We start from the raw sequence: 26,393 nt of genomic DNA, 5'->3' as shown, positions 1-26,393 counted from the left end.
TTGTTGATAGCTGACAAAGTTAACATACGTCTGCTTAAATCACCCAACACTAACTGCTCAAATAAGAGGGTGAAATCCTCTGACTTTTGACCAAATCCAGTGACAGCTTTGACTTTAATTGGCCTCTGAACGTAATACATCTGCACGTAGTAACATTAATTACAGCCTCCCGTCCAGAAATTGGTAGTGTCACTTTCTCAGCCTTTCTCTTTTCTCTTTCATTACACCCAGATTTTATTAGAACCCCCTTTTTTCATGTCCAAAAAGCCTTCAGAAATCTGACAGCCATTACACAGGAAAGCTCTGCTAAATTCTTTACCGCTATTAGTGGTTGTAATTATAGAAATGATCTCAAACTGACTCGCAGAGGTTTTTTTGTCTGAACAAAGGGACGGAGGTGGGTCAGAAACCATCAGTGCGTCCAACTGTGGAGCTCATGTATTTTATCTTACAGCTGTAATTACCTGATTCTTAGCTTCAAAGTATTTTTATGTTTTATTCTTTCTTTATTACACACTCCTTCCACTCTCATAAAAACGACTCTTCACACACATTGTGTCCCCTTTGATTTCAGTTACTTTGTTTCTACAGCGTTAGAAGCAGAGATTGATTAATCTCAAGTCTGTACATTAGCTGGAGTGAGTGGTTAGCCCCAACTTAGCAGACTGGAAGCAGCTAGCTCCTGCAAAGCTCATTAATTATCACGTTATATCTTGTTTCTTTAATCTGTGCAAAAATAGAAATGTAAAAAACATAATTTGCGGTTTTAGGAGGAGTTACATGCTGGAACTTGACAAATCCAATTCCACATCCATCCGCTCAGTCTTCTTGGCAGAGTCTCGGCTGAGTGGAGAATAACCTCACAGTAACTCCCCTTTAATGATATTATATGGGAGTTTTATGCATCTGAGGGGAGGTTTTTAATGTCACTCATGATTTCCCCACCTGAGTCCCTGTCCAGGATTAAATGTGGCGCTGGTTGAAAAAACTCCACTGTTTAATAAACTATTTAAACTATCTAAACATGCCATTTTGGAGCTACAGTGTCTTCGACATTTACATTAACAAATGGGACTTTATTTTTATTGTGAGTTTACTTTGGGAGATTTGGACTTTTCCTGTTAAACTGCCATAGAAAATTTAAATCACTTTCCTTTAATTCACACATCTGCACTGCACAATGCCTGTATTATTCTCCTCATAAAAAGGATTTAGATAGTCTTGCAGTGTGTTTAGTGGCTGGCTGGTTAGTTTTTACTGTAGGTGATTGTGTTCTTGTAATACTCTTAGAATAATCCTATAATATTTCCATAGGTACTGGAGTGTGCCAGCACATGTTGGGTCATGGTGTTTATTGTGTTTAATGTGGAAAATCGTGTAGAATTAGTAAATATTTCCTCCTGAAACTTGGTCTTGGATGTTAAAATCAAAAGCCACAGGTGGAGGAAAAAACGCAAAGCCATCATCATCTGTTTTGAGTTGACGGGCACGCGGCAGAGAAGGGGTTAAGAGTCACGTGACCGCGGGTGGTATTGTCAGCCCCGGGCTGTTAAAAAAAAAGCGTATGTGGAGGAGAAAAAAACTGAGGAGAGAACAAAGAAATCAGAGTCTATTTAAAGAGAAGTCGCCCCCGATCCTGCAGCCGTGTGACTCCCGGCACTGCGCACCGCACACAGCTGCGCCAAAACCAGCCTGCTGCCTGTGCACCACCACGGCTCCTGACGGTCGGTGAGGATGCGGACTTCTCTGGTCGTGTGCTGCTGCGTCTTTGCGCTGCAATGCCTCCCGAGCACGCTTTGTGTTCCCGTGCGGGGATCCAGCCGATACAAAGTGGCACCGGTGAGTTTGAGGACGCTTGTTTTTTTTGTCACTTTTACTTGTTGCAAAGTCTGAAACTTTCCTCTGCAGAAGTTTTGGGAACTTGTTGATGTGTTGCCGCAGAATGAGTCGCTCTGGTTGAATTCTGACACTGTTGCACGCGCTGAAAATCACTTATTCTTTTGCATTTTACAGTAACCTGCACCTACTCCTGCTTCAAGTGGTCCCCTACCCCTTAAACACACATGCGCATGCACAGACACTCGTTGCGTTCTTGTGCAGACTTCAGAGCAGAATGAGTCGCTTTACTTCAAGATAATTAAAACCTATTCAATTGCACGAAGAACTAGTTTTATGTTTAAGTATCTCTACACTTTTCTGCAGCTACAAGTGCTCCCCCATCCCCTTCACGTGCGCGCACACGCACGCGCTTTCCTCGGAATCATCAGGACCAATGACACTTATGTTGTAATTAAGAAAATGGCTATTTTACACGCGCACAGGAGCTGACCTGTCACTGTAATTAGCCCGGGAGCTGCTCTTACTTTGAAAAAATTACTATCATCACTATTTATTTTTTTTCTGTCTGCTCAGCACTGGAAACAGTCATGACTTGGCAGCCAAACCTGACGTGTTGTCCTCCCCATGCATGCAGGATGACAGCAGAGTGTTTTGGTTTTTGCTAGGTCTGATCTCTGGGGAGGAGAGAGGGAGAGAAAAAAAAAGGGTTGCTGAGTTCCCGTGTCTGCAGGGCAGGAAGCAGTAATAACAGGTCTTAAAGGCATTTTGTCAACAACACCATAAAAGAGAGGGGTCCTCCATATGGACCCGTCATGGTGGCGTCAGTGGCACACGTTACACTTCTTCAAACACCGTCACAGTCATGTGTTTTGGTGTTTTGGTTACTTGCTCCTGGAGCAAAACATTTAAACAGAATTTAGATAGAGTAGGCTGGTTTAGCGTGCATGTGTTTTCACAGGAATGTCCTGTTTACAGGTACATAGAAAAACAAGTAGTTAGTTGTTAGTTCCAGAGAAGGATAGGTGACCAATGACTACAGTAAAAATTTGCTGATAAGATAAAATATATAAATATTTATATCTAAATAAGAACTGCAAAGTTAGTACATCTGTCAGTCAGGGAGGAACCACAAATCCCATAATGACAAATAAAGTAGTGAGTGTTGTACTTATCTCTGTCCCCTTCCATCCTATTTTGGATGTACATGTTTGATAGGAACAAAAATCTTTGGAATCAGCGCAGTATTGAGCAAGAACCCAGCTACCACAAACAGCTGCTGCAATCTAATCTAGTTGGCAATTGTCTACATCAAAGTACGTCTCTGACAGAATCAGATTGTTTGAAGTGTTTGACAGCATTATGGATAAGATTCCTACAGAGACAGAGCTTTTTATTAAAGAGTAAGATCCTGACATAAAAAGGTCTTTCTCTGCAGGATTCTCAACCATAATGTTGTCAGATACTCTCCTGTCAGTGACAACAAGCACTTTAACGGACGTACTTTGACGTGGACAATTACCCACTGGATTACATTGCAGCAGCGGTTGCCTGGTACACAGTTCTTGATCAGAACTGCACCAATTCCAAAGATTTTTGTTCTTCTCAATCATTTACACCCAAAAACATGGTAAACTAAGACCCAGGTTCAAAAGTACTACAAATATCCTTTAAGTCCTGGTTACACCAGATGGCGACACAGCAAAGTTCATCTGCTTGACCTCATAAAATGGGTGCTGCTGAAGTTTGTTGACATAGTGACCACTCGCAGGGAGAGTTGGAAAACTGCTCTACACAGCTAACGATCTATTCAGGGGAGAACAATCGCTAGTATTTTACTATGTGGTGTGTCAAAGTGAAAGCAGCAGCTGGGAAACCTCACGACATCCTGCGCAGGAACCATTGACCTAATCTGACACACTGACTATCTAAATAGGTACAGATATTGTGTTCACTGATCTGAGCGTAACAATCAGTTGACATGCTGTGGGATTTTGTGCTTCCATTGGGTTGATTCATTAGCATCCACACTGTGTTTCTGCATACTTGTAATACTTTTCCACGGTTTAACTCACAGTAATCAGACCATTATAGTGTTTTGATACATCTTTTGGCGACAGCGTGATTATCTGATGAGCTGAAACCAGATTTCTATACATGAAAAATGACCTTTTCTAGCAACACATTATCAGAACCTGGTGCACCTGGGATGACAACTTTGTTATTTCTGCTGGTCATTTCACTGGGAAGTCTAATCTGTAGTTTTGTCAATTTGTTCCCTTGTTGTTGACAAAAGAGTGCGTGATTACACAGGCCTGGACAGGCCTCAGTGTCTGTGGCATTCATGGCAGCGGGATACACATAATGCCTGTTTTCTCTCTGGAGTGAGGAGAGGAGGGGTAACAGCTATAACTGTTTGGATATTGCTTTTGTCAATAAAAACCTGAGACCCTCGGTTTACATTTTTGTTTTGTCCAATCATGTCGATGTCTTCGGGCAAAGTGATTGGTCAGGGAACCGTGAGAGTATAGGTGACATCAGAGCTGGTCCAGATTCCCATCGAGCAGATCTAGGTCACAGCTGCTCCGGGCTGTGAGGGGCCAATGACACACAACAACAGGGGGGTGGCATGCAGTTAAAAAGCACGTGCGCCCCTCCTTCATAAAGTTAATCGGATGCTTTGTTAGTTAGCACGAGGAGGGACCTTCAGCCTAGGTCTGAATCCTTCCCTAACAAGGTGAACCTAATATATTTACAGTTGAGGTGATTCTGCTGACTCAGTGAACCCTGTCAGGTCTGGGTGAGTTTGGCAGGACGGTGTTGGCACTTGAATTTATTAAAGTGCACATCACTGAGTTTCTGGATGGCACAGAGCCCCAGTCTCCACCTTTATTAATTCCAAACAAAAATGGCAGCTGAAGAAGTTAGCAGCTATAATATCTGGTTTTCATCTTTGTCCGTGGCAAGGAATGGAGAGATCCATCTTAAGGAATGGGTTCAGAGATGTCGTCTCCATTCATAGCCAGTTAGCTAGTTAGCTACATTCATCAGTCAAATGGTGTGGATGAGATGAACATGGGTGTACCAGCTGCTGTAAGTCAACTTACAAAAGTGACAACTCTCATTGTAAGAAACTCCACTGATCCACTGATTGGTCAGGGCTGTTCCAACAAACCCTTAAAGCTTAAACTGGCTGATGGGAATGTCATTACTTTTGCACGTATTTTGTCATTAATCTGAGTATTCATTGATTCATTGACATTTTGACCTGATGATGGAGCTTGATGAAAACTCAGAGAACCATCAGAGTTAATACAGTTTGTCTTCAGGGGGACATGAATGTCTAATACAAATTTAATGGCAGTCCATCCAGTAGCTGTTGAGATGTTTCAGTCTGGACCAAAGTGGTGACTGACAGAGAACGACTTAAATTTGGTGATCCAAGTAAAAGAAAACTTTTTAACCCTTATCTTCCCATGTTTTTGGGTGTAAATGATTGATAGGGATAAAAATCTTTGGAATCTGTGCAGTATTGAGCAAGAACAATTGTGACCATTGTAAACAGCTGCTTCAATCAGTTAGTGTTAGTGTGTTTTACTTTTAAAAATGTAAATGATTTCAATACTTCTTCCACCACTGAAAGTCACTGTTCACACTGTTCTTGCTCATTACAGCACCGATTCTTAAGAATTTTGTCCCTATCAATCATTCACACCCAAAAACATGGGAGAAAAGGTTCAAAATACCTTGTCCTTTATCCTTTATTGTTGTCTTTAAAATCACTCTACTTTCCCTAGAAACAGGAACTTGGCTGAACAACAGTGATGTTCCGACTTCAACTCGACCTTTTGACTCAAATCAGTCACTTTTCTCTAAAGCAGCTGTTTCTGTCAAGTAGAATAACGACCAGATAGCATCAAAAAAAGCCCTTGAACAAAAGATAAAGACAGCACGATTTGCCTGGTAACTATTACCCTCTTGGAGATGGGTTCTCATTAATACTCCCAATCAACAATGAAATCATCAGTAAGACATCCTGCAGCCAGAAGGACAGAAGATCTGCAAGGATTCTGCGGAAGAGGTTTTTTTGTGGCAGGAAAGATAAGAGATTTAGGCAGATGCCCAGATGGTTTATATCACCTTCCACTGTCGGGTGTTTCTGATTTTCTGATGATATATTGGATTAGGAGATTAAGACGAGAGATAACGAGGTATTTGTTGATGAAAAATTGTGCACCCCCCTCCTCCTATCTGGCACAATAAATCCTCTCTCACTGTAAGCAATCCTTTGTCCCTGTTTTTTCATTGAGAGCACACCCTTCAAATTGAAACCTTATCTGTCTCCTCAAGTAAACACTCACTTATGACTTACTTCCTATCATCCGGATTTACTGTTCTTAGGTTTAGACCGTTTCTTTTGGACAGTTGGATATCATGTTGATGAAAAAGCTTCTTGTTTTTCTGCTACATTCAGATTCCTCTTGGAAGACCTGGCAGTAAACACCTGTAGCTTTTTGCAGCAGTAAATAAGAATGTAAATACAGCCTCAAATACTTAAATTTTGCATCAGTCTGTGACGTTCAGAGAATTTCAGCAGGAATTTTTGGATCAACTTCTATAATTTCCTTTTTTCATGAACCCACTTTTCCTCAACCTTTCGTTTCTACTTCTGCTGCAGTTATTGATTTCCTACTGCCCTTACTCAAAACACATGTTGTGTGGATGGATCCCAGTCTATTCATGCTAATGCTCATATACAAATGTGTCTGTGTGTTTTTTCCAGTTGATTTCAAACAGGATGATTGTGAATTTTATATATCATGCTGAATATAAAGAGGCTTTTTAAGGGTATACGTAACTTTTCAACATTAAAATGTTTAAGGCTCAAATGATTATAGTCAATAGAAAAATAATCTATTCTGATAATTGAGAGTTTCAGTCATTCTTCAAGTAAATATAATGAAGAAACTTCAAATATTCTTTTGTTCTAGCTTCTCAAATGTGAAGATTTCCTACTTTTTGTCATGTATCACAGTAAACTTCAGGTTTTAGTCTCCAGGAAATCAATCCTTAGACATTGTTCTAATTGAGTTACACTTTTAAAAAAATTCTCAGTAGTTTCCTAAAATAATTAGGTATTGTAGTGTTTTATCAAACTTTACACAAACAGGAGGAAATGGTGCATTTGTTGAGGCAGCAGGGCGACGTGTGTGGGACTCAGCTAAAATAAACTGTAGTGTAAGTTTTCATGGTAATGAAGGAACATGTCAGTGCAACTGTGCAGTTCACTGATGTGTTTTTAATAGAGCTCAGTGGCTCAGAGGAATAAGATATATTAGGCTTTAGACATGCACACAACACTTAGAAGTACAACACAATATCTGTAGATTTACCATTGATAAAATATTGAATATAACATATCTTGTCTTTCAAGCAGTTGCATGAGAAGCATTCATCTTGTTTACATAAAAAGCAGCAGTACCACAATGTTTTGGGTTTTTTTGGATTGCATTCTGATTTTTTAGTTTTTACCGTCAGGATTTTTGTGCAACATATCCTCTAAAATGTGGTGGAGGGAAAGCAGAAAGTCTCACAAAATGGAACAAAGTGAGTGAAGTACTAGAAATACTGTGCTGTGCTTAACTAGTAGAGCTTTTAAGTACAGTACTTGAAGTGCTTTCACCTTTGCCTCTCAGGTATTAAACTGAGGGTCTTGCTCCTCAGGTGCAGATGTGGTGTGGCTGAAAGTGGATCTGAAGTTGGACTCGGTCAAAGGGTTTCTCGGTTAAACGAGCAGTGAAATTGTCCTGACTGCTTAATGGCTCTGTGCAGGTTCTTGGTCACGTCAACCTAAAGCACAGTGACCTTGTGGGGGTGATGGAGGGTGGTGGGTTTTGTTGTTAGACTGGAGACGTTCTTCAGACGTACCGTGTACAGACATGTTCTCCCGTGCTCTCTGAATACCGCTGTCAGATCCCCTGTACCGCTGCTCACACATCTTGTCATCACTGTAACCAGAAGCTAGATGTGTCCATACTTGTAATGGACGCCCCCTCCTCCCTCCACCACCGCCATCATCACAAACTCCTTCACATGTTCCCAGCATGAAGAAGCATCTACGAGGCCTTCAGGCTTTTTGGGGAGTTTTCGTTTTCTTGCACTCTCAGCAGAAAGTGACAGACTAATTGTCCCGGGGTTTTTTTCTCCTTCTTTCTCGAACGTCGTCACACCGTCTCCTGACAGGATTTCCATTGTCTGCTCTGAAATTACACGTGAACACGCAAACATGGCCACAAAACCTCTGTCTCATCGGTTGACTCACGGATGTGGTATCGTCTACCCTGACTAAAAACAAACCCTAAGATAACCCTTTATCTTCCTTCTACCACTGAGCTTCAGGTTTAACATAAACGAAAGAAGCTGTAAGTGAGTCAAGAAGAATCAGTGCTGGCAATAAACAAAGATTTTTCAAGTTTTGTCTGCATGGGTGTGTAATACCACAAAAATGGCCACAATCTTGTGCTCGCCGGTTCTTCCACCTATGGATCAAACTAACTGCCAGTGGCACTTTTACAAACTCACCTGAGTCCAGTTTAGCTTGTTTTAAGGATAACTTCTATTTTTTAACCTGCATACAGCTGCTGCTGCTGCAATGTAATCCAATGGTCAATTGTCCACGTTAAAGTTCGTCCACTAAAGTGCTTGTTTTTGCCACTGACAGACTTTGGGATTTATTTAAGTATTTAAGAATCTGTTGATATAGTTATTGTTTCTTAGAACAAAAGATTTAACAAGTGAGCTGAACTTGATCAAAAAAGAAAAAAAAAGAAGGTTAGGAACCAAAAGTTCCATGTTAATTGATAAAAACTGCTCAGCAAAACAAGAAAACATTAAGATATTCTCCATGGAGCTAATGCTTTTGTTTGGGTTTAACCTTGAACTTTGATGTGAAACCTGTTGGGAATCAGGCACATTTAGGGTTTTACTCAGGCTGTGGGGTCAGACAGGTCAAACAATCCATTTGACACACAGGCGGGGTCCTTTAACCACACTTTATTTTCTCCATCTCAGTCTTTGAAATGACAGAGGTGGCCCCCCGGTGCACCCACCACTTAGAATTAGCCAAAGTTTTACAAGCCTGAAAGCTGACACTCCCCTCTCATCACCTCTACGATCGGGGCAGGCAGCAGGCAGCTTCAGTCTAAACTGTCTTGTTTGGGGATGGGGGTTGGCTTGTGACCAGGTGATTGATGGTTCAAATCCCAGTCCTCAACACAGACCATAGAGGTTGTTGAGCAAGGCACAGCTGTGGGCAGGACACTGTCCTCACCAGCAGAACAACAGCATCAGTCGTTCGATCGTATCCTTAAAATAACTTGTGCTGACATTGACCAAGGCTGAATTACCAACTGAGCAAAGTAGGTAATTGCCCCAAAAACCCCCAGACCCCGAGGGACCAAAAAAGCCCCTGGTCCACTTTATGTGAATCAAATATGATAATCTGATTAACTGCAATTTGTTTAGGGAATTTTCACCCCTTACATCATGGCCATGCCTTGTAGAGGGAACCTCTATCAAAATCTAGGGTTATCTCAGTTCATATTGTGGTCACACAAAGCATATTCCCAATAAAGTTGTGTTTAATTAAATTCTTTGTAGACACTAACACAAATGAAGTGTCATGCCAGCACAGAAGTACTGATTATGATGGGGGTCAGTAGGGGTCATTGGCCTGGGGCGACTGAACAGATTAATCCAGCCAAGACAAGGACTTCCTGTGGCTGTAGTGAGGAGGTCAGGGCAGATGCCTCAACAACAATGTGTGACAGTCAGTGATGGTTTCTTTTAAGTATGGCTGTGCCACAGATAGCGGAGAATGAAACCACCAAATTTACGAAGAAATACCAGAGCCAGAATCATGATTTATGAGGTGAATGCATTATTAATGGATTACTATCGATACTCAAAGACTTTGTATTGGTAGTAATAAAACTTTGAGGATTAATGTAATTTTTTCACAGCTTTTAAAGTGTTCGAAAAAATCACTTTTTCTAATCAGATTCAGCTTCTAAATGGTGTGTGAAATACGTCTTTATCAGTTTGCATGTGGTATTTTATTTATGTGCCATACGGCGCCAATTGTTCACTGTTATTGTGTACTGCTCCCCAGGTCTTTAAAATCCCCAAATTTTCATTAACAATGCTGAGGACATGAACTCATTGTGTAGCTGGGCCCATATAGGCTCTGTCGGCTTTCCACTGGGTAAATAAATGTAAAGGAAAGCCAACAAATAGAGGCTGAATTCCATGGTGGTTGTGTTTTCCACCAGTTTCATGTCAACAGCCTTCACAATGATCCGTTTCATACTTGCTGTACACCTTGATAAGGGTTTTTTTGTTGTTTATCTGAAGTTCTTGTCATCAGTCTGTGCGGCAGGAGGGCAGATAACAGTGCAGAGAGGGGAAAACCTCACATCAGACTGCTCCCACACATTTTTTAAACGTCTTCTTCCTCAGAAAAAGAAAGAGAGGTTTTTCCTCAAGATGCCTTTAAAAACCTTCTAGGAGCTTAGCTTTCAGTTCATTCACAACAACACTAACCAGCCATTTAAAGAAAACCGTAGGACACGGGCAGAACCCCCCCCCCCACCGATGTGAATAAGTGCTTTGTGCGACGGAATAAGCGGCTAAAATCTCCTTTAAACAAAGTGAAACACAGGAGGTGGAGGGTTGGGGGTGGTGGGGGCTCAGGGAGGTGTGTACTGTTTGTTCTGTGATCCAGACCCATCAGTCACTGTGTTTCTGCAGTCTGGAGCACATTCCACAAATCCTGCTGGGTTTTGTTCCCCATAACCTACAACAACTACACGGTTTGAGTCCTGCAGAGCTGAGGGAGGGAGGCTCCTTAAAAACACAACAAAAACATGGCTGTGACTTCACTCAGATAAACATCTTGCATTCAGTTATTTTTTATGTCTCTAGTATGGGGCAATTATTTAGCTCTATATTCAATAATTCCAAGGTCTGGAGTTGAATGTACGATAGTTTGTCCTGAAATATTATACTTCTGGACTCTTTGTGCAGTTAATGTGGTTTCAGGTACCTGGAAAAACTGCAGGTAACAAAAGACAGGATGTGTAAAAGGAAAACATCAAATCAAGTTTATTCATGTGACTTTACTGCACCTTCTGGCTTTGTTTACCTGGTGGTTATGAGCACTGCTCTGGACCTCACCTGTCTTATGCTAGGTAATACGTTTTTCTGAACGACCACATTCGATGGTGGAGTGAAACGGCAGCCGTCACAGAGAAGGAGGAGATGTGAAAATCATTTAGTATGGGGATAACGGCATTTTCAGACTGGCTCTCCCTGACCAATCACAGCGAGGATGGGAATGTTTCAGGAAGTTACAGAAATTGTCAGATACAGCCTCACTGATGAAGTATACTGGTGCTTTGACTGTGCAGAGTATGTTGTCATGCTACCTTCTTAAAACGTTTCGTGTTAACATGCCTCTTGGCTAATATTTCCATGCTGTTAAAGCAGGTATTTTACCTTAAAGCAACAGCTTCAGAATCATTTTGATGGTACACTGACTTCCTGCTCTGCACCCTGAACACCTGTTCTTGCTCTATGTAACTCTGGTGAGCAGGTACAGTCTCCCTCTAACTGAGTGGTTTAAACTGATGGAATCAGGCCCAAGGCGTTCCAGAGTAAAGCTGAACTGTAGATCAGTTAAAAAGACTTAGAAGTCATTAAAAACCAGCGTTTATCTCTGATATCCAGCCAGGAAACTGATGGAAATATTAGTTAGAAACAGAGTTTGGTCTGTTTGTTACAGCGACAGCACTTCCTGCTCCAGAAGCCGGGGATTATGGGTAATATAGACGCCTTTTTATCAAGCAAAGTCTCAAGACCAGTCTTAGCTCTTGGTGGGAACCACCGTCCATCCATTACAATATTTCAGAAAAGGACACCATCAGTAAAAGTGATAGTGAGATCAAAGATCAGGATCGCTGTGGTCTTGAGACCCTAGAGAGATTATATAAGAGAGAAGCTGTGGGAAGATACATGGGATCTGATGATAGAGGTAATTTGTTTCATCCCTACACAATAAATTGATAGCGTCTTTTCCCACAGGTTTTTCTCAGCAGCAGCGGAAAAGGAAATGCATGTAATTTTGCGATAGGAGGAGAACACCCAAAAGTTCCTCAGTAACTGCAGCGCTGCAGATGTGGTTTTCGTTTAGAGGCTGAGGACTGATTCAGATGAGGAGGTGCGGATGGGACGGCTCTCTGTAATTTGTTTCTGTGGAAATGAGCAGAGCCATTTCCTCTGGATCTGGCTCGGGGGGTATTAACGATAATGGGACACCCTGGGACCAAGTGTCTCTTAAACTGGGGCAAAGTACGTGGTTTGGTGACCTGATTATGAGTGTGTGCTGTCATTAATCTCAGAGTTCAAAATGAATTCAACCAGCACTGACATACACGTCTGCCTCAGGTCTTTCTTGACATGTTTTCTTCCTTTTCTTATTCCTTGTTCACTTTTTCTTCTTTCTTCCTTTATTTTCAGCCCTATGGATGGTAACGCTAGTCAGTCAGTTGAGCCACCACTTTGGCTCTAACAACATCTTACAATAACTAGCATGAACTAATACCGTTCCAAAGATGATTAAATTAACTTTGTTGTCGTTCCAGGTCTCTGAAAAGTTCCCCGACCTGAAGAAGAGAGGAAAGGTTCCTCACACTCAGGACTTAGTGAAGGAGACGAGTTTGTCCAACAACACTTCCAACACATGGAACCGACCTCGCTGTGGCGTACCGGACTACCCTGCCCAGAAGGAGGTCCACTATCGAGGACGACACCGCCAGAGACGCTACGTCCTGTACGGAGGACGTTTGGACAAGACGGACCTCACCTACAGGTACAGATCTGCCCTCTACCTGCTCAGCAGATAGACACAGTTAGAAACTAGCAGCTAAAGAGCCGGACATTCCCTGGCTGGTAGAGTTGGTAGAAAACAAAAACAGAGTCAAAAGAGAGGGAATGTTGGACTCTTCAGGTAAAAATGAGTGACCATGTTGCTTCCAACTACAGCTGCAACTATGAGCGTTTGCTTCATACCATGCCTGACTCTGCCTGCCCTTTCCGTCCACTCCCAAGTACACTTGCACATCTACACACTCTGATAAAGTCACATAAAGAAGGGGAAGAGTACACTACACAAATACAAGTGTTTTCAAACCTAACAAGTGCACATGAATTTAACTCGAGACCACCTTTTTAAGTGTATGGCATGCATTGTTTACGCTAATCAAATGAACTGGACTTTGGGGTCAGATCCGGCCCCAGGTCCCTGATTTGAAAACCCCCAAGCTGCTGCCCCCAAGTGGCCAAGAAAAATCAGAAAATCATCAAAATTATGATTCTTAAAAAAAGGGGTGCTGGTTTTCTTTCATCTAAGGCCTTGGCACCATCGAGTGTCTGGCGGTCGTCTGCTGGCTGCTGCCTCTCTGTCTGTGTCTCCTGGGGTCCCTTTCATTGTAGTCATTCTTTAACTTAACAGTATATTAAACAGGCACAGAGAAAGAGAAAGAGAGAAAGAAGGGGGAGGTAGAGAGCTTTTATTAGCAGCACCGGCCACAGACTAATAAGACTCTTCTGTATTGGACCAGTGATGTGGTCATCCGGGATCACGGCAACAATTACCCACAACGTCAAATTACACTTCTGCATGACCCTAACAGGGCAACCTTTTCTCCTGTGGCCTCCTAAATGACTTAAATTTGAGCGTTGAAAGAGCGGAGCCACGCTAATGAGTACCCGTGTTTACTTTTTATTTAGAATCAGCCAGCATTTTGAGCTTGTGAAGCAAGTTCTGGCATGACACTTGAAGTCATGCTGGGTCAGCTGAGAGCAGTGTTGTTTTAACTGATTTAACAGTTGTTAACACAGCTGAAAAGGAGCTTTCAGGTGGCAGCAAAAACGTTAAAGGGACTAAGCTTGTTATGGTGTGGTCGCAGGAGTGGAGGCCAAATGAAAGAATTAATTAATCAGGTTTACTTTCTAATCAGTTTCTTTCATATTTATGACCTTTACCTTTTATCTTACACATGTAAAGATGTATGTTTAACGTCAATAAGTAGCTGTGAAATTAAAGGATAAGTCAGGTGATATTCAGTTGTTTTTTTTTGTCATTAAATCCCATGAAAACAACATAAACAGCAATGAATATATCCTACTAACATTGTGTTGTGTGTGTATCCAAAGCCTGATATATCTTATTCCTCGGCGCCACAGAGCTCCATTGTTTCCAAAAACTCTTAAAAACACATCAATAAGCCTCACTGTTGCACTGGGTGACATGTTCCTTCATTACTACAGTGTATGAACACACACTGTATTTTACTTTGACTCAGTCCTACACACACCTGAAAATAGTCCCCAACGAATGTGCTATTAGTTTTTATCAACGAAATAGGAACAAACTAATTTACATCTTCAGTAGGAATCAATGGGCTTAGAAAGTGTTGGTTTTTAAACTTTTAGTGGGATCTGTTGACTTTTTTAAATGCAGCATGATATAGATCTTGTTTATGTAGATTTTTATCAGAACAAAATCCTATAAATATGCATTAAAGTATCTGAGAAGTCATGTGCTGTGACACATTTCAGTAGCAACAGTAAAAATGTGTCATTCATTCAGAAAACAGGCAAAAAATAATTCTCAGGTATTGGACCCAGTCTGTAAAAAATGCAGATTCAATAATCACTCTGTGGGAAATCCAGTGGAAAAACGCACAATTTGTACACACAACATGTGTTTTGAGTAAGGGCAGTAAGAATATCAATAACTGCAGCAGAAGAAACGAAAGGTTGAAGGAAAGTGGGTTCATCGAAAAGGAATTTATAGAAGTTGATCCGAAAATTCCTCCTGAAATTCACTGAACGTCAGAGACTGATGCAAGATTTTTTTTTTTTTTTTTTAACAATCTGAGATGCATTTACATTCATATTTACTGAAGCTACAGATGATAACTCCCAAGTCCTCTAACAGGAATCTGAATGTAGCAGGAATAACACCTGCATTATCCTTAAATACCTGCCTGTAATTATCTATTCAAAGCTGAGCAATGTGGGTCTGATGAGTCGTATTTAGGGTTTCTGTGATAAGCTCAAGGATTTCGAGCTATGTGAACTTTGCACTGAGGAAAGTCCCTTTGTGCAAACTTAAACAATCTGCACAAATATTTGCACCTTTGCAGCCGTTTTTCTGCACCACACACAGGTACACACTGACGATCAAACAGTGTTGTCAGCTATTTTTCTACACACCTCAGTTTAAATGAACATTTAACAGAAAATGTTGTGGTCCTGCTCTGCCTCTCCTCCTGCAGTATATATACTCTATGTAAACAAAACAGACAGGGGTTGAGATGAATGCCAGTGGTATTTTTATTGCTAGTGTTTCCCTGAATTAAGACCACATTTCTCATAAACCCTGCTGTTTCCTGTCCCTCTTGACCTTCTTGCATGCAAAAAGGACAAGAGCAGACAACAGCCAGTATAAATTCTTGCAGGTAAGCTCACACGCTCTGGACCGAGCGCCCTTCTTTCTGTTTACTGCCATAAAACGATGCAGCACAGAGGCCACTGGAGGCTGACAGCCTGTTGACAGATGGTCTTGTTTGTCTGCAATTATATGTCTCTGCTCCATTTAACTGATGCTGACCGTGCTACATATAATAACTTTATACCTTCACAACCACAAAGACCCCAGAAAGACCAGCTGACTGCCTTAATAAAAACTGCTTTAACTGCTCATATCCAGAACTGAGAAGTTAAAGCAGCAAACCTGGCAGTGCCCAAATTCAAAAAACCTCCAATCAACACCTCTAAATCTCACTGATTAACATGTTGCATCTTGTTTGTTTAAGCAAGCAGAAACGTTTAAACGGTTTGTAGTTTCACTGGAGCTCTTTCGTCTCGAGCAGCCAGGTTGCCAGGTTCGGCAGCATCGTGCCAAAACGAAAAAGCTGCGCTTGCCGATGGCAGTTGGCAATATGTTAAACAGACGTAAACGCTGCACAGAAACGCTGATAAACACGTCCTGACAGCTTCACGCTTCACCCACATGAGAGTGGTTTCAATCTTCTCATCTCACCCGCAGCATACTTCACAGAATGTGGAGATATTCCTTTAGTTCTTCGGCTCACATCAAGGTGACGGGTCAGATACAGACGGGTGACAAACTAAAGGAAAAACCAACATTAAGCATCGATTCGGTACGATTCTGGAGCTCTACTGGAGCACCGTTCTTCTAAAAGATATCCCCTCATTTGATGTTTTGATGACGGACGAGGAGAGCGCTGTCCAACATGTTGCTCCAAAATCCCCCACAGGTGTTAAGATCTGGCGGCTGCGAAGGCCAAAGCATCTGATTCACCTCATTTTCATTCTCATCAAACCATTCAGTGAGCCCTCATGCCCTGTGGATGGGGGCATTATCATCCTGTTTCTCCTCACCTCTCAGGTTTTTCTTTTAATTTGTCACCTGTCTGTAGTTGTTAAAGAAACAGTTTGACAAACACTTAGCTTTCAGGCAGAGTAAGACGATAAGGCTGAATGGAAACAGGGTCAAACAGCTAACCTGACTCTGTCCAAAGGTGAATAAAAGCTCACTAATTAGCATGTTATTCTTGTTAAATTAACCTGTACAAAAACCAGGGAGTAAAGATTTAAAGTTGCTGTTTTACCAGGGGATTATGTGCCAGACTTTTTCACGGCTGGAGCAACTGCTCAGAGCCAGAAAACTGTAAACTGCTGTTTTTAAACTGTTGTTTTTGCACAGATCTAAAAAACATATTAAACTTTATTTGTGTTGCTTTTGCGTATTTTAGACAGCAGCTGTTTTCACTTCAAACTCTCTGTCAGAAAGCCAATATTTCCAAAAAATGAAACTATTCCTTTAATGTCAGGATTGAACCTGAGGCCTTTCTGTGACTTATTAATCTCATTATACAGAGTCTCATTCCATCTGATTAACAGCTGATAATGTTGTCCTGTCATGCTGGTTTTGTTGATTTATTCCAAACTGAAAGGTAAGGATTTATTCTCTTTTTACTGCAGTAAGTGTCTGATTCAGTGCCATCATTCATGAAGAGTTTGGCCTGTTGGTAAGATGAGGAGGCTTCTTTTTTTTCACTTATCACACTGGGTGGTTTTATCTAAAAGGAAAGGGAGGAGACCACGATGTGGTGTTTTGTTAGCGAGCCTGAGGGCGTCAGTAACAGCACACCTCCCCGCTGAGGAGACGACGGCAGATATCAGATTAGAGGGAGGCGTGCGAGGCCGGTGGTCCCCCCTCTGCTACTATACCATACATCCTGTGTGTATGTTTGTGTGTTTGACACCTGCATCGGCGTCCCGCAGGATCGTCCGGTTCCCGTGGCAGATGGGCGAGGAGAAGGTTCGACGTGTCTTTCGGGAAGCTCTGAAAATCTGGAGTGACGTCACCCCGCTCACTTTCACCGAGATCCACAGCGGGAAGGCCGACATCCGCATCGACTTCACAAGGTGAGAGGAAGAAAATGACAGCGTTAATAAAGCAGATTTAAAAAGGTAAAGGAGCCTGAACACAGGATGAAAATGGCATCAAAACTACAGGAGGTGAGAGACATGAAGAAGCTCAAATACAATCTATGAAGTGATGTGTAAATGACTTTTTAAAAAACTTTTTCATAAGGCAGAACAAGCATTTCACAGAAAATTAAAAAGTCTAAAAGTCAACACACACCTGCATCAGAACACCTTCACCCAGTGTTTTCAATTTAAAGACAAATGCTGATTTATGTTTCAGAATTTAACACCTGCCTCACAGTCACACCGGCCAAAACCAGAGGAGGGACATTACAGATCACAGTTTTTATATCACAATTAAATCATATAATTCTTTTAATTAATGTGACCTGACCCTGGATTAATGGATTAACTAATTAAAGCAATAAATTCTTTTTAGAAAGAATATTAATCAGCATCTATTTCTATCATCATTTTTTGACCAAAAATGTCAAATATTTGCTGCTTTTTTGTCAAATATGATGATGGATGAAATAACAAGAAAACAATATCTACAACTCTGATGTTGATACTGTCGTTCATAACTGGCTAAAAGAAATTAAACCAACAAATGGCTGCAACAAACAATCATTCTCATTATCAGTTAATTAGCAGATTGTTTTCTGGATTCATTGATTATTTATTTTGTGTATAAAACATCAGGAAAAGACAGTGACGTCTGATAAACAGTAAAAAAAACAAATGTTTGTCATTGTATAAGCAGAAGGAAACAGCTGGAACTAGCATTAGTAACTGATCAATCAATGAATAATTTCAATTTAAAACCTTAAAAGAACACTTAATATTACATATATAAGTATAATGTTTTGTTTATGTAGGTGACAACCTCAGTCGCTCTTTTTCGTTCCCTCACCTTAAAGATAAACTGATGCGTTTCTTTCTTTTTGTGGATTTTCTGAACTCTCGATGCCATCCCCACAAATCATCCTGATCTCCTCCATCAACAGAAGCACAGAGTCAAACATCTTGAGTTTAGGCTGGCACGATCCGATCCGATCAGATCAGATCAGATCAGATTTTGACGAAGATCGCTGTTACAAAGGGCTTCACAGAGCCGCGAAGATGGAAACAAGAGATAGCCGAGCAAGAAAGGACAAGCAGATAACAAACCCCTCAGTTTTATGGGGTATCTGTGTCATCTTTGAAATGACTTTGTTTTCTTTTAAGCTCAGTTTGTTTGTTCCTGCAGTGATTTTGTGTTTTTCCCCCTCTGAATCACGGTTGTTAATCACGCTTTATTGTTCGTCAGCAGTCTTTGTTCGCTCTGCTGCGAGAATAATACCTCAGAAAGTGTCTCACTGTCATATGTTTGACTTTTGTAAACTCGCAGAGTTTGCGCTGACTGAACCCACACACCACCACATGCCTCTTTATCATATAAAAACAAAGAAATGTGGAAATAGGTCATAAGGAAAATGGCAGATATGTGAAGAACAATGCCAGGGGAAATCTATGGAACAATAAACTATCAGCATAAGGTTGATTTAAAGTTTTCTCCAACCAGCTGGTTACAGTTTAAAGAGAAAGTATAAAGCTTTATATTAGAATTTTTACACTCTTATTTACTTATTCATTTATTGATGTATTTGATTATATATTCAACTTGTCCAATAACCTTTTATTACATTTTGTTGTTTTTTTTCTTGGATTCATAGATTGAACACATTCAAAATAACTCAATATTATATTTGTCGATTAGTCCGTCAATCACCCGAGAGAGGAAATCTGCAATAATATTGATAATATATTAAAAACTGAAGCACTTTTTCAAGCAAAAACTGCAAAAAAACCCTTTGTGATTCCTGCTTCTAAAATGTGAGTTTTTGCTTGTTGCTTTCTCTTCTATGATGATAAAGGATTATCTTTTGGTTTTGGGCTGTTGATCAGACAAAACAAGCAATTTAAATACATCAGCTCGGGCTCTGGTGATTGCGATAAGCTCTTCTCACCATTATCTGACATTTTCACACTGTACACTTAATCAATTAATTGATAAAATACCTGGCAGACTCGTTGATACTCTAAATAACAGTTAGTTACAACCCTAATGATTATTTTTTGCTCAAAATGGAATTATTACTGATATCTTGTTAAATTATGTATCATACAGGCTTTTACCTGTAATTACGGAGTTATCTGTAAAGCTGTGATTGTGATTGTTGTTGAGGTTGCTGTAGAGCTGTCTGATTTGAAATGTAAATTGTGCTTTATAAACCTTCAGAGTAGCGTTTCTGTTCATCAGTGCGTTTGTTTTACGAACCTGTAGGTACTGGCACGGAGACAACCTCCCCTTCGACGGCCCGGGTGGGATCCTCGCTCACGCTTTCTTCCCCAAAACACACAGACAGGGCGACATTCACTTCGACTACGATGAGTCATGGACCCTTGGAAACCACATGGGTGAGTGTGAGGCTGAGAAGACAAAGAAAACTGTTTATTAGTTCAAGATTTCTTTCTTTTCTCACTTTCTTTTTAATGCTTTTAGTAGAACATAAAGACCAGAACAGACCACAAAGATAAAAGCTGGTTAACAGTAAATCCTTGGTGACTGTGGTACAGAAACAGACCTGAGCACGCTGACGTCTTCTGTCTGATCATATTAATACATCATCTGAAGCAGTATAGATGTTTCACCATCATTTATTTGATATTTATCAGGGCTGCAAACAAACAAGAAGAAATAATCACTGTGAAATAATAAAAACAGTGTAAATAATCATGCAGAATAAAAGGGAGCGAGGTAAACCACACTGTAATGATAACTGGCTCTTTCTCCTTCTGTTGCCTGGGAACAGTAAAATTCTGAGAAGACATTTGTCACCAGCTTTAATTTTCATCAATCATCAATCTCATTGGCTGAGTTAATCATCAGCTCAGGTATCTAAAGTCAAATAAACCTGAGACATCAGGCTTTATCAGGAGGTGGAAATAGAAACAGGGAAGATAACTGAGAACAGATATGACTCAGCAGAGACGGGAAGCGCAGACGTTTTTTATTTTGGCACCGCATCATCTCAGGTAGCAAAATTCCCCAGCGTCTGCCTCTGGAAGCAGGTCAAAACAAACACCTAGAACTACTTTCAAGCAGAATGTGAACCAGGTGTGATTATAGCATCCTCTGAGGTTTGTCGACCCCCCCCACCCCCGCAGGCACAGACCTTCTCCAGGTTGCGGCCCATGAGTTTGGACACGTCCTGGGCCTGCAGCACTCCCGTGAGCCGGGAGCCATCATGTCCGCATACTACTCCTTCTCCTACCCACTGAGGCTGAGCCAGGATGACAAGCAAGGCATCCAGTTCCTGTATGGAGCTCATCCACAGGTCCTGCCCTCGCACCCGCCCCCACCTCCACCTCAAACCATCACAGAGACCAACGAGATCGTCACTAATGTGAGTCCAACTGATGAACACAGTGCGACTGTGAAGGATGATAAGATTTCCACTAATAATAATAATAAATACTGAGTTACACAGCCTAAAAATTCACCAGAGCATAACTGCACAGAAGATTAACCAGTGTGAAAGGTGCCTCAGACGACGACAGACCAATGGTCCAGATCAACCCAAACCATGGTTCAGTTCATCTGCAGTGTGAAAACACTTTTTAGATGGTTCAGACCAATGACAGGCAGGTTTGTCAGCCATTAAACAACAGAAGAAGAAGAAGAACAGCAAGAATAGCACACAGGGAGAGAAGGAAAAATATATTTAGCTGGAATTTGGTCAAATGATGAAATCAAAAGTCAAAAAAACACATAAAAATACCAAAATGTATAGGTTATTTTTTTGACAACACGCTGACACCAGATGTACATTTGCCTAAAAACCAATGAGTGTCGAGTACAAGGAGACGCAGCGCACGTAGTGATGACGACAGGACGTACACGTCACGCAAAGCTGTACCGAAAACCAAAACTCAGCTCAGACTTTCAGGTGTCAAAACACCCTGAATAAGTTCCACAAAAAAACAAAACCATCAACATGTTAGCAGCCACTCAGTCTGAAAACAGCTCTGCAGTAAAACATCATAATGAGCTGTTTACAGGAGAGATGTGAAATACAATCCTGGAAGTCCACTGAGTAACACAACCACGAGTCTGAGGGTTTATCAGGCTCCAAAACACTGGACAGGTTTACAGATGTTTACAGATGTTTACAGAGTCACTGCAGTGTGTGCTCACTGATGTGTTTTTAATAGTTCATGGACAACAATGAGGCTCTATGGCAGAAGAATCCAGAGGGAAAACTTCAAATCATTTTTATGGGAACTGTTGACCAGAGAACAATAAAGAACATCATCGGCTTCATCCTTAAGGAGGAAGTCGTCTCTGTGGTCACACATAGTGAATATCTTTGAACCTACACATCATACAAAGTGTATTTTTGAACCAGAGATGATAAATGAGGGTCAAAGACAAAAGTCAGCTTTTAGTCCCAGAGGAGTTTCTCACAGGAGAGCAGTAGAGAAAGGTTCCACTTAGGATTATTTTCTCTTGTAAAACCTGTAACTGAGAGGTTTTACACTTGTACTGAAAGTCCTTGAACTTCTTTGTCATGGTTTAATGGTAATAAAAGCTGCCTTCAGCTGGATCTGAAACTGAATAAAGCACACAGTCCTGCTCTGCTTCAGTTTGGGACCTTTCAGGCAGTAAAACGTCTCTTTAACACTTTATCCCGCTGCAATAAAGACCCCTATTGTTAGAAACCTTACGTTTGCGTGTGTCGCTGCATGTGGAAATGAACAAGTGTTGTATGTGTCTTACTTCCAGCCCGACGCCTGCCAGACGGACTTTGATGCCGTGTCTATGATCCGAGGGGAGCTGTTCTTCTTTAAGTCGGGCTACGTTTGGCGGATCAGGGACGGGCATCTGGAGAGCGGTTACCCGGCGCTGGCGTCCCGTCACTGGAGGGGGATTCCTGACAGCATCGACGCCGCCTTTGAAGACAAGTCAGGGAATATTTGGTTCTTTCAAGGTGAATGACGAAGACGTCTGAGCTGCTGTTAAGTGGTTTGTGGTTTGATGTGAGGGAAGGATGAGGCCTCAAGATGAATGGACAGATCTACAGAAAGTGTTTAGGAAGCTTTAGGAATGTTTAAAAGGTGTAAAATGGTGATTAACATAACACTGTGATGTTACTGCAATTAAGGCTTTCATGTAAATATTTCCATCAGATGAGAATAAGGTGGTCTGTGCACAGTTTAAACCACCTGGGCTTTTATTTATTTTACCATCATTTTTATGAGTCACAACTTACATTGCACCAGCTAGTCTGAATAGAGTGGTGCAGGAACCAGGAAGTAATTTAGCATGTTAGCATGTTAGCACTTCCTGTTCCCTCGTCCCAGAGTCAGTGTGTTTCTGGTTAAATGTCTGAAATAAGGTCTGTGGTTTTAACACAAGCTCAAGACATTTTCAGGTTTTATTCTCCGACATAAAATGGGTCAGTAAATCCCCCACTCCTGATGTTTGAAGCTTTTACGTGTCTTAAAAAAGGCGGTTGCTAACGAGTGTCTAAATGAGACTACAGAGGTTGTCGGGGACGTTAACATGAAAACCCATCTACTCACCAGTCCACCTTTACAGCCTCGTTGTGTTTCTACTCACGCTCTTTCAAACTCTCACTAACTTTCTAAGAAGAAAGGCTTTTGTAGAAGAGCTCAGAGCTAAATGAAATGACCAGTTGGAAGCTTAGTGGTGGAGACGTTGACGTCATGTGACCGTGGTGTAGTTGGTTTATAGCCTAACATTAGCTTCTTACTTCAAACATCAGAACAGTGGTGTTCATCTGTGAAGATGATCTGATCAACTAAACCTGAAGGATCAGAAACTTTAGCTGCTCACTGTTTATTTTCTGGAATAATCCAAAACCCAATGAAGAAATCTCATTGGCTTTTTGTGGAGGGAACCAGGCTAATGCTAACTTCAGGGCTGGACTATAAAAATACATCGTCCCTTCACCACTCTACTATAAGATGAAGCCTGACTGTCTGTGAAGATTAAAACAACTCTTACCTTGAGAGAGAACAGGCAGACATTCAGCAGCTTGTTCAAAGACACTTCAGGGTTAAACCTCTGCCCTTGTGACTGGATGTTGTCTTTATCCACTGAAACTCCAACTGAAATAAAACACGAGACAAAAAGAAAATGGGATGAATCTTTAACAGCAAAGATGTTGTCAGGTGATTGAAGACACCATGTTGGATGTCTTCAGCTCTTACAGTAAAATTCTGCTGCCTGTAAACTTTGTGATTTGGGAAAGAACCAACAAAGAAGAAGTGATCTTGTGGTGGGTCTGTGGAGGAGAAGATCTCTGTCGCAGTTATAGAGGCAAACAAAAAACACACAATGTACCAACAAGCTCTGTCTCTGCAGGTGAGAAGTACTGGGTGTTTGATGCCGAGATGCAGATCAGAGGGCCGGAGTCCATCAGGAGCTTGGGTCTGTCGGTGTCCGGGATCCAGGCGGCGCTGCGCTGGGGCCAGGACTCCACCTACAACACCTACTTCTTCAAGTCAGGCAGCTACTGGAAGTTCAGCCCCCGCGACAACCGAGTCGACTCCGTGTACCCGCGCAGCATGCAGGACTGGAGCGGCATCCCCGACGACGTGGACGCCGCCTTCAGGGACATCTACGGTAAAGTCACATAACGAGTGAACAAAGAGTTAAAGTACTTTAAAATATCACTGCACACAGATCTCATTATACACCCACTGTGGTCTCTGCTTTTCAGGCTATGCTCACTTTATCCGAGGACGACAGTACTGGAAATTTGATCCCGTCGGCATGAACTCTCTGGAGGGCTACCCTCGCTACGTCGGCGTGGATTTTTTCGGCTGTAGAAACGTGTGAGTCTTTAACTGTGGAGAATAAGATTGACCAATTTTTTTTTTCCTTTGACAATGAAGAGGAGTTTTTGGAACAAAGACATTTGTATGTTCATACTACGGATTCAAGGGGAATCTGTTTATGCTTTATTCCATTTATTGATACTCAGCTCAATTACACCTTCTTCTCAGGAAAACCAAGTTATGTTTCCTCAGACTTGGCACCTCCTGTGCAGCTATACTCATATTTATTTTGCACATTTTGTCACCATAAGGCTGAGACCTGGGCCCTGTATTAACGATGTGTGATACTGATGTGAACTGCACCGTTCTCACCTCCTTCTCTTTGAGCCTGACGTCGACTGATTCTGGTTCACAGACAGAACCAGCACAGACCGTCTTATTCTCTGTAGCAGACGTTTTCTATTTCAGCTGTTTTGTTTTTGTCACCATGGATGGACTCACTGATCCTCAAGTGTTTGAAGAGTGGCGTCAAACTTTGACCTGTGGCACACAGATTTGGATGTGAACTGCTGTAACTTTAGTTTAAAGATCAGATATCAAACATTTTCAACTACACTTTGTTGAACTTCCCACCAACCGCACTCACACTGACAGTCAATCAGAACATAGAAACAAAAGTGAGAGTTTTAGAAACTTGTCACCGCCTGCTTAAAGTCAAAGTCAGCTTTTAGTCCCAGAAGACTAAAAGCTGACACTGTTGTGACTTTAACCAAGCATGATGGACTTGTTTGTCCTCTTGTTTGTCTCTTGTGAGCTCTCTTGCCCTGAAGTAAATCTCTCAGGCTGCGCTCAGTGTCACTAACAGTCAAGTTTTAAACCAAATCTAATGAAATTTTTAATTGAATTCCCAGAAAATCTGCAGAAGAAAACACAAATCCCATCCTCGAGAGTTAGATGAATATTAGGAGGTGAACTTGTTTGTCCTCTTGTAGGCTTTCAAAGCACTTGGGGTTTCTCACCCTGAAATCCAGTCAGGTGCCATTAAACCACTGAAGAAGAAGAGGAAACAGTGGATTACCATGTGGAAAATGTGATGAAAATATGGCTATGCTGTTTGTTTAATGCACCAATGTGAGGAAGGTTACAGGCTCCTCAACGCTCCACAGATCTGACACTTTCAATTTTTCATCTTTTCAGTCACTTGCTACATGTACGTCATGATTTATTCACCGTCTGTTTCCGTCGCACTTCTGTCGTATTTAGTTTTATTGATACGCTAACTTCTCCACCTCAGCCAAGCGTAAAAAGTCTTCAAATAGATGGAAAAAAAACACTTAACTACACATAAACTGGTGCGACTGATTAAAAGCAAACAGTCTTTGAGCTGCTGGCCGTCAGTAGCACTCACACCTGAAGAAAAACGTTTGTATTTATTTTGCATATTTGGACAAACTGAGCAAATGTTCAAGATATTAATGAGTAGATATGAGATGCTTCTCTCTGTTGTGATTTAGGCTAATAACATCTCTCCTCACATAGCTTTTAGATCTGATGTTGTGTTACCTACTTTTTCTTCCCCCAAGAAACTAAAGAATTTCAGCATCTCTGAAGATGTGGAGCCTTAAAGAAATTCAGTGTTAATGTGGGAAGAAAATGTGGTAACATTCCTGTATGTTGAGTTTTGATGTCACTCTTCTAACATGATGGTGAAGCTCCTCAGTCGTTATCACTCACCGGTCTGCAGCCTCTGTGGCAGGAAAAGCTCCAGGGCGCCATCTAGAGTGCAACACTGTCACCCTGCAGGAGGAGTGTGATATTTCCTCAGACAATGTCCTCACGTCTTTATGTCTCTCTCCCTCATTATTGATGAAGTCATTGCTGATCTGAAACAATGGTGCTCTGTTCAGGTTGTTGTTCAGTGTAACACATTCAGGGACAGCAGCTGCTGTGAGGATCAGTGGTTCTCAACCTGCTCAGGCTTTAACTTTGACCCTAATTGTGATTAGTAGGTATTTTTACTTAATTAGTAGACAATCACTGAGATTCCTCACTGGATGGCAGTGGTGGAAAGTGACTATGTACATTTACAAATACAGACAGATAACAGTCCAGAATCCAAAGATATT

General features: G+C 41.4%; 1 protein-coding gene and 1 long non-coding RNA gene across 2 annotated transcripts; one reads left to right on the top strand and one right to left on the bottom strand.

Annotated features, from left to right (window-relative positions):
* Positions 1 to 1,556: 1,556 nt before the first annotated feature.
* On the top strand, positions 1,557 to 26,389 carry mmp11a (matrix metallopeptidase 11a). The gene is made up of 8 exons (XM_018673692.2): positions 1,557 to 1,839; positions 12,537 to 12,763; positions 17,272 to 17,415; positions 19,745 to 19,878; positions 20,629 to 20,867; positions 22,247 to 22,451; positions 23,852 to 24,112; positions 24,210 to 26,389. Exons 1-8 carry the CDS (start codon positions 1,735 to 1,737, stop codon positions 24,326 to 24,328), a joined length of 1,434 nt encoding a protein of 477 aa, XP_018529208.1. The 5' UTR covers positions 1,557 to 1,734; the 3' UTR covers positions 24,329 to 26,389.
* On the bottom strand, positions 17,309 to 23,928 carry LOC108881633 (uncharacterized). The gene is made up of 5 exons (XR_001960657.2): positions 23,831 to 23,928; positions 23,492 to 23,595; positions 22,241 to 22,413; positions 19,739 to 19,890; positions 17,309 to 17,406 (listed from the first exon to the last, which is right to left on the bottom strand). It is a non-coding gene; the product is annotated as an uncharacterized LOC108881633 (long non-coding RNA).
* Positions 26,390 to 26,393: the final 4 nt, after the last annotated feature.

The sequence above is a fragment of the Lates calcarifer genome, linkage group LG13 (assembly GCF_001640805.2).
Source record: "Lates calcarifer isolate ASB-BC8 linkage group LG13, TLL_Latcal_v3, whole genome shotgun sequence".
NCBI lineage: Eukaryota > Metazoa > Chordata > Actinopteri > Centropomidae > Lates > Lates calcarifer.
The sequence above is the reverse complement of the archived record's forward strand: the minus strand, read 5'-3'. Positions and strand labels throughout refer to the sequence as shown.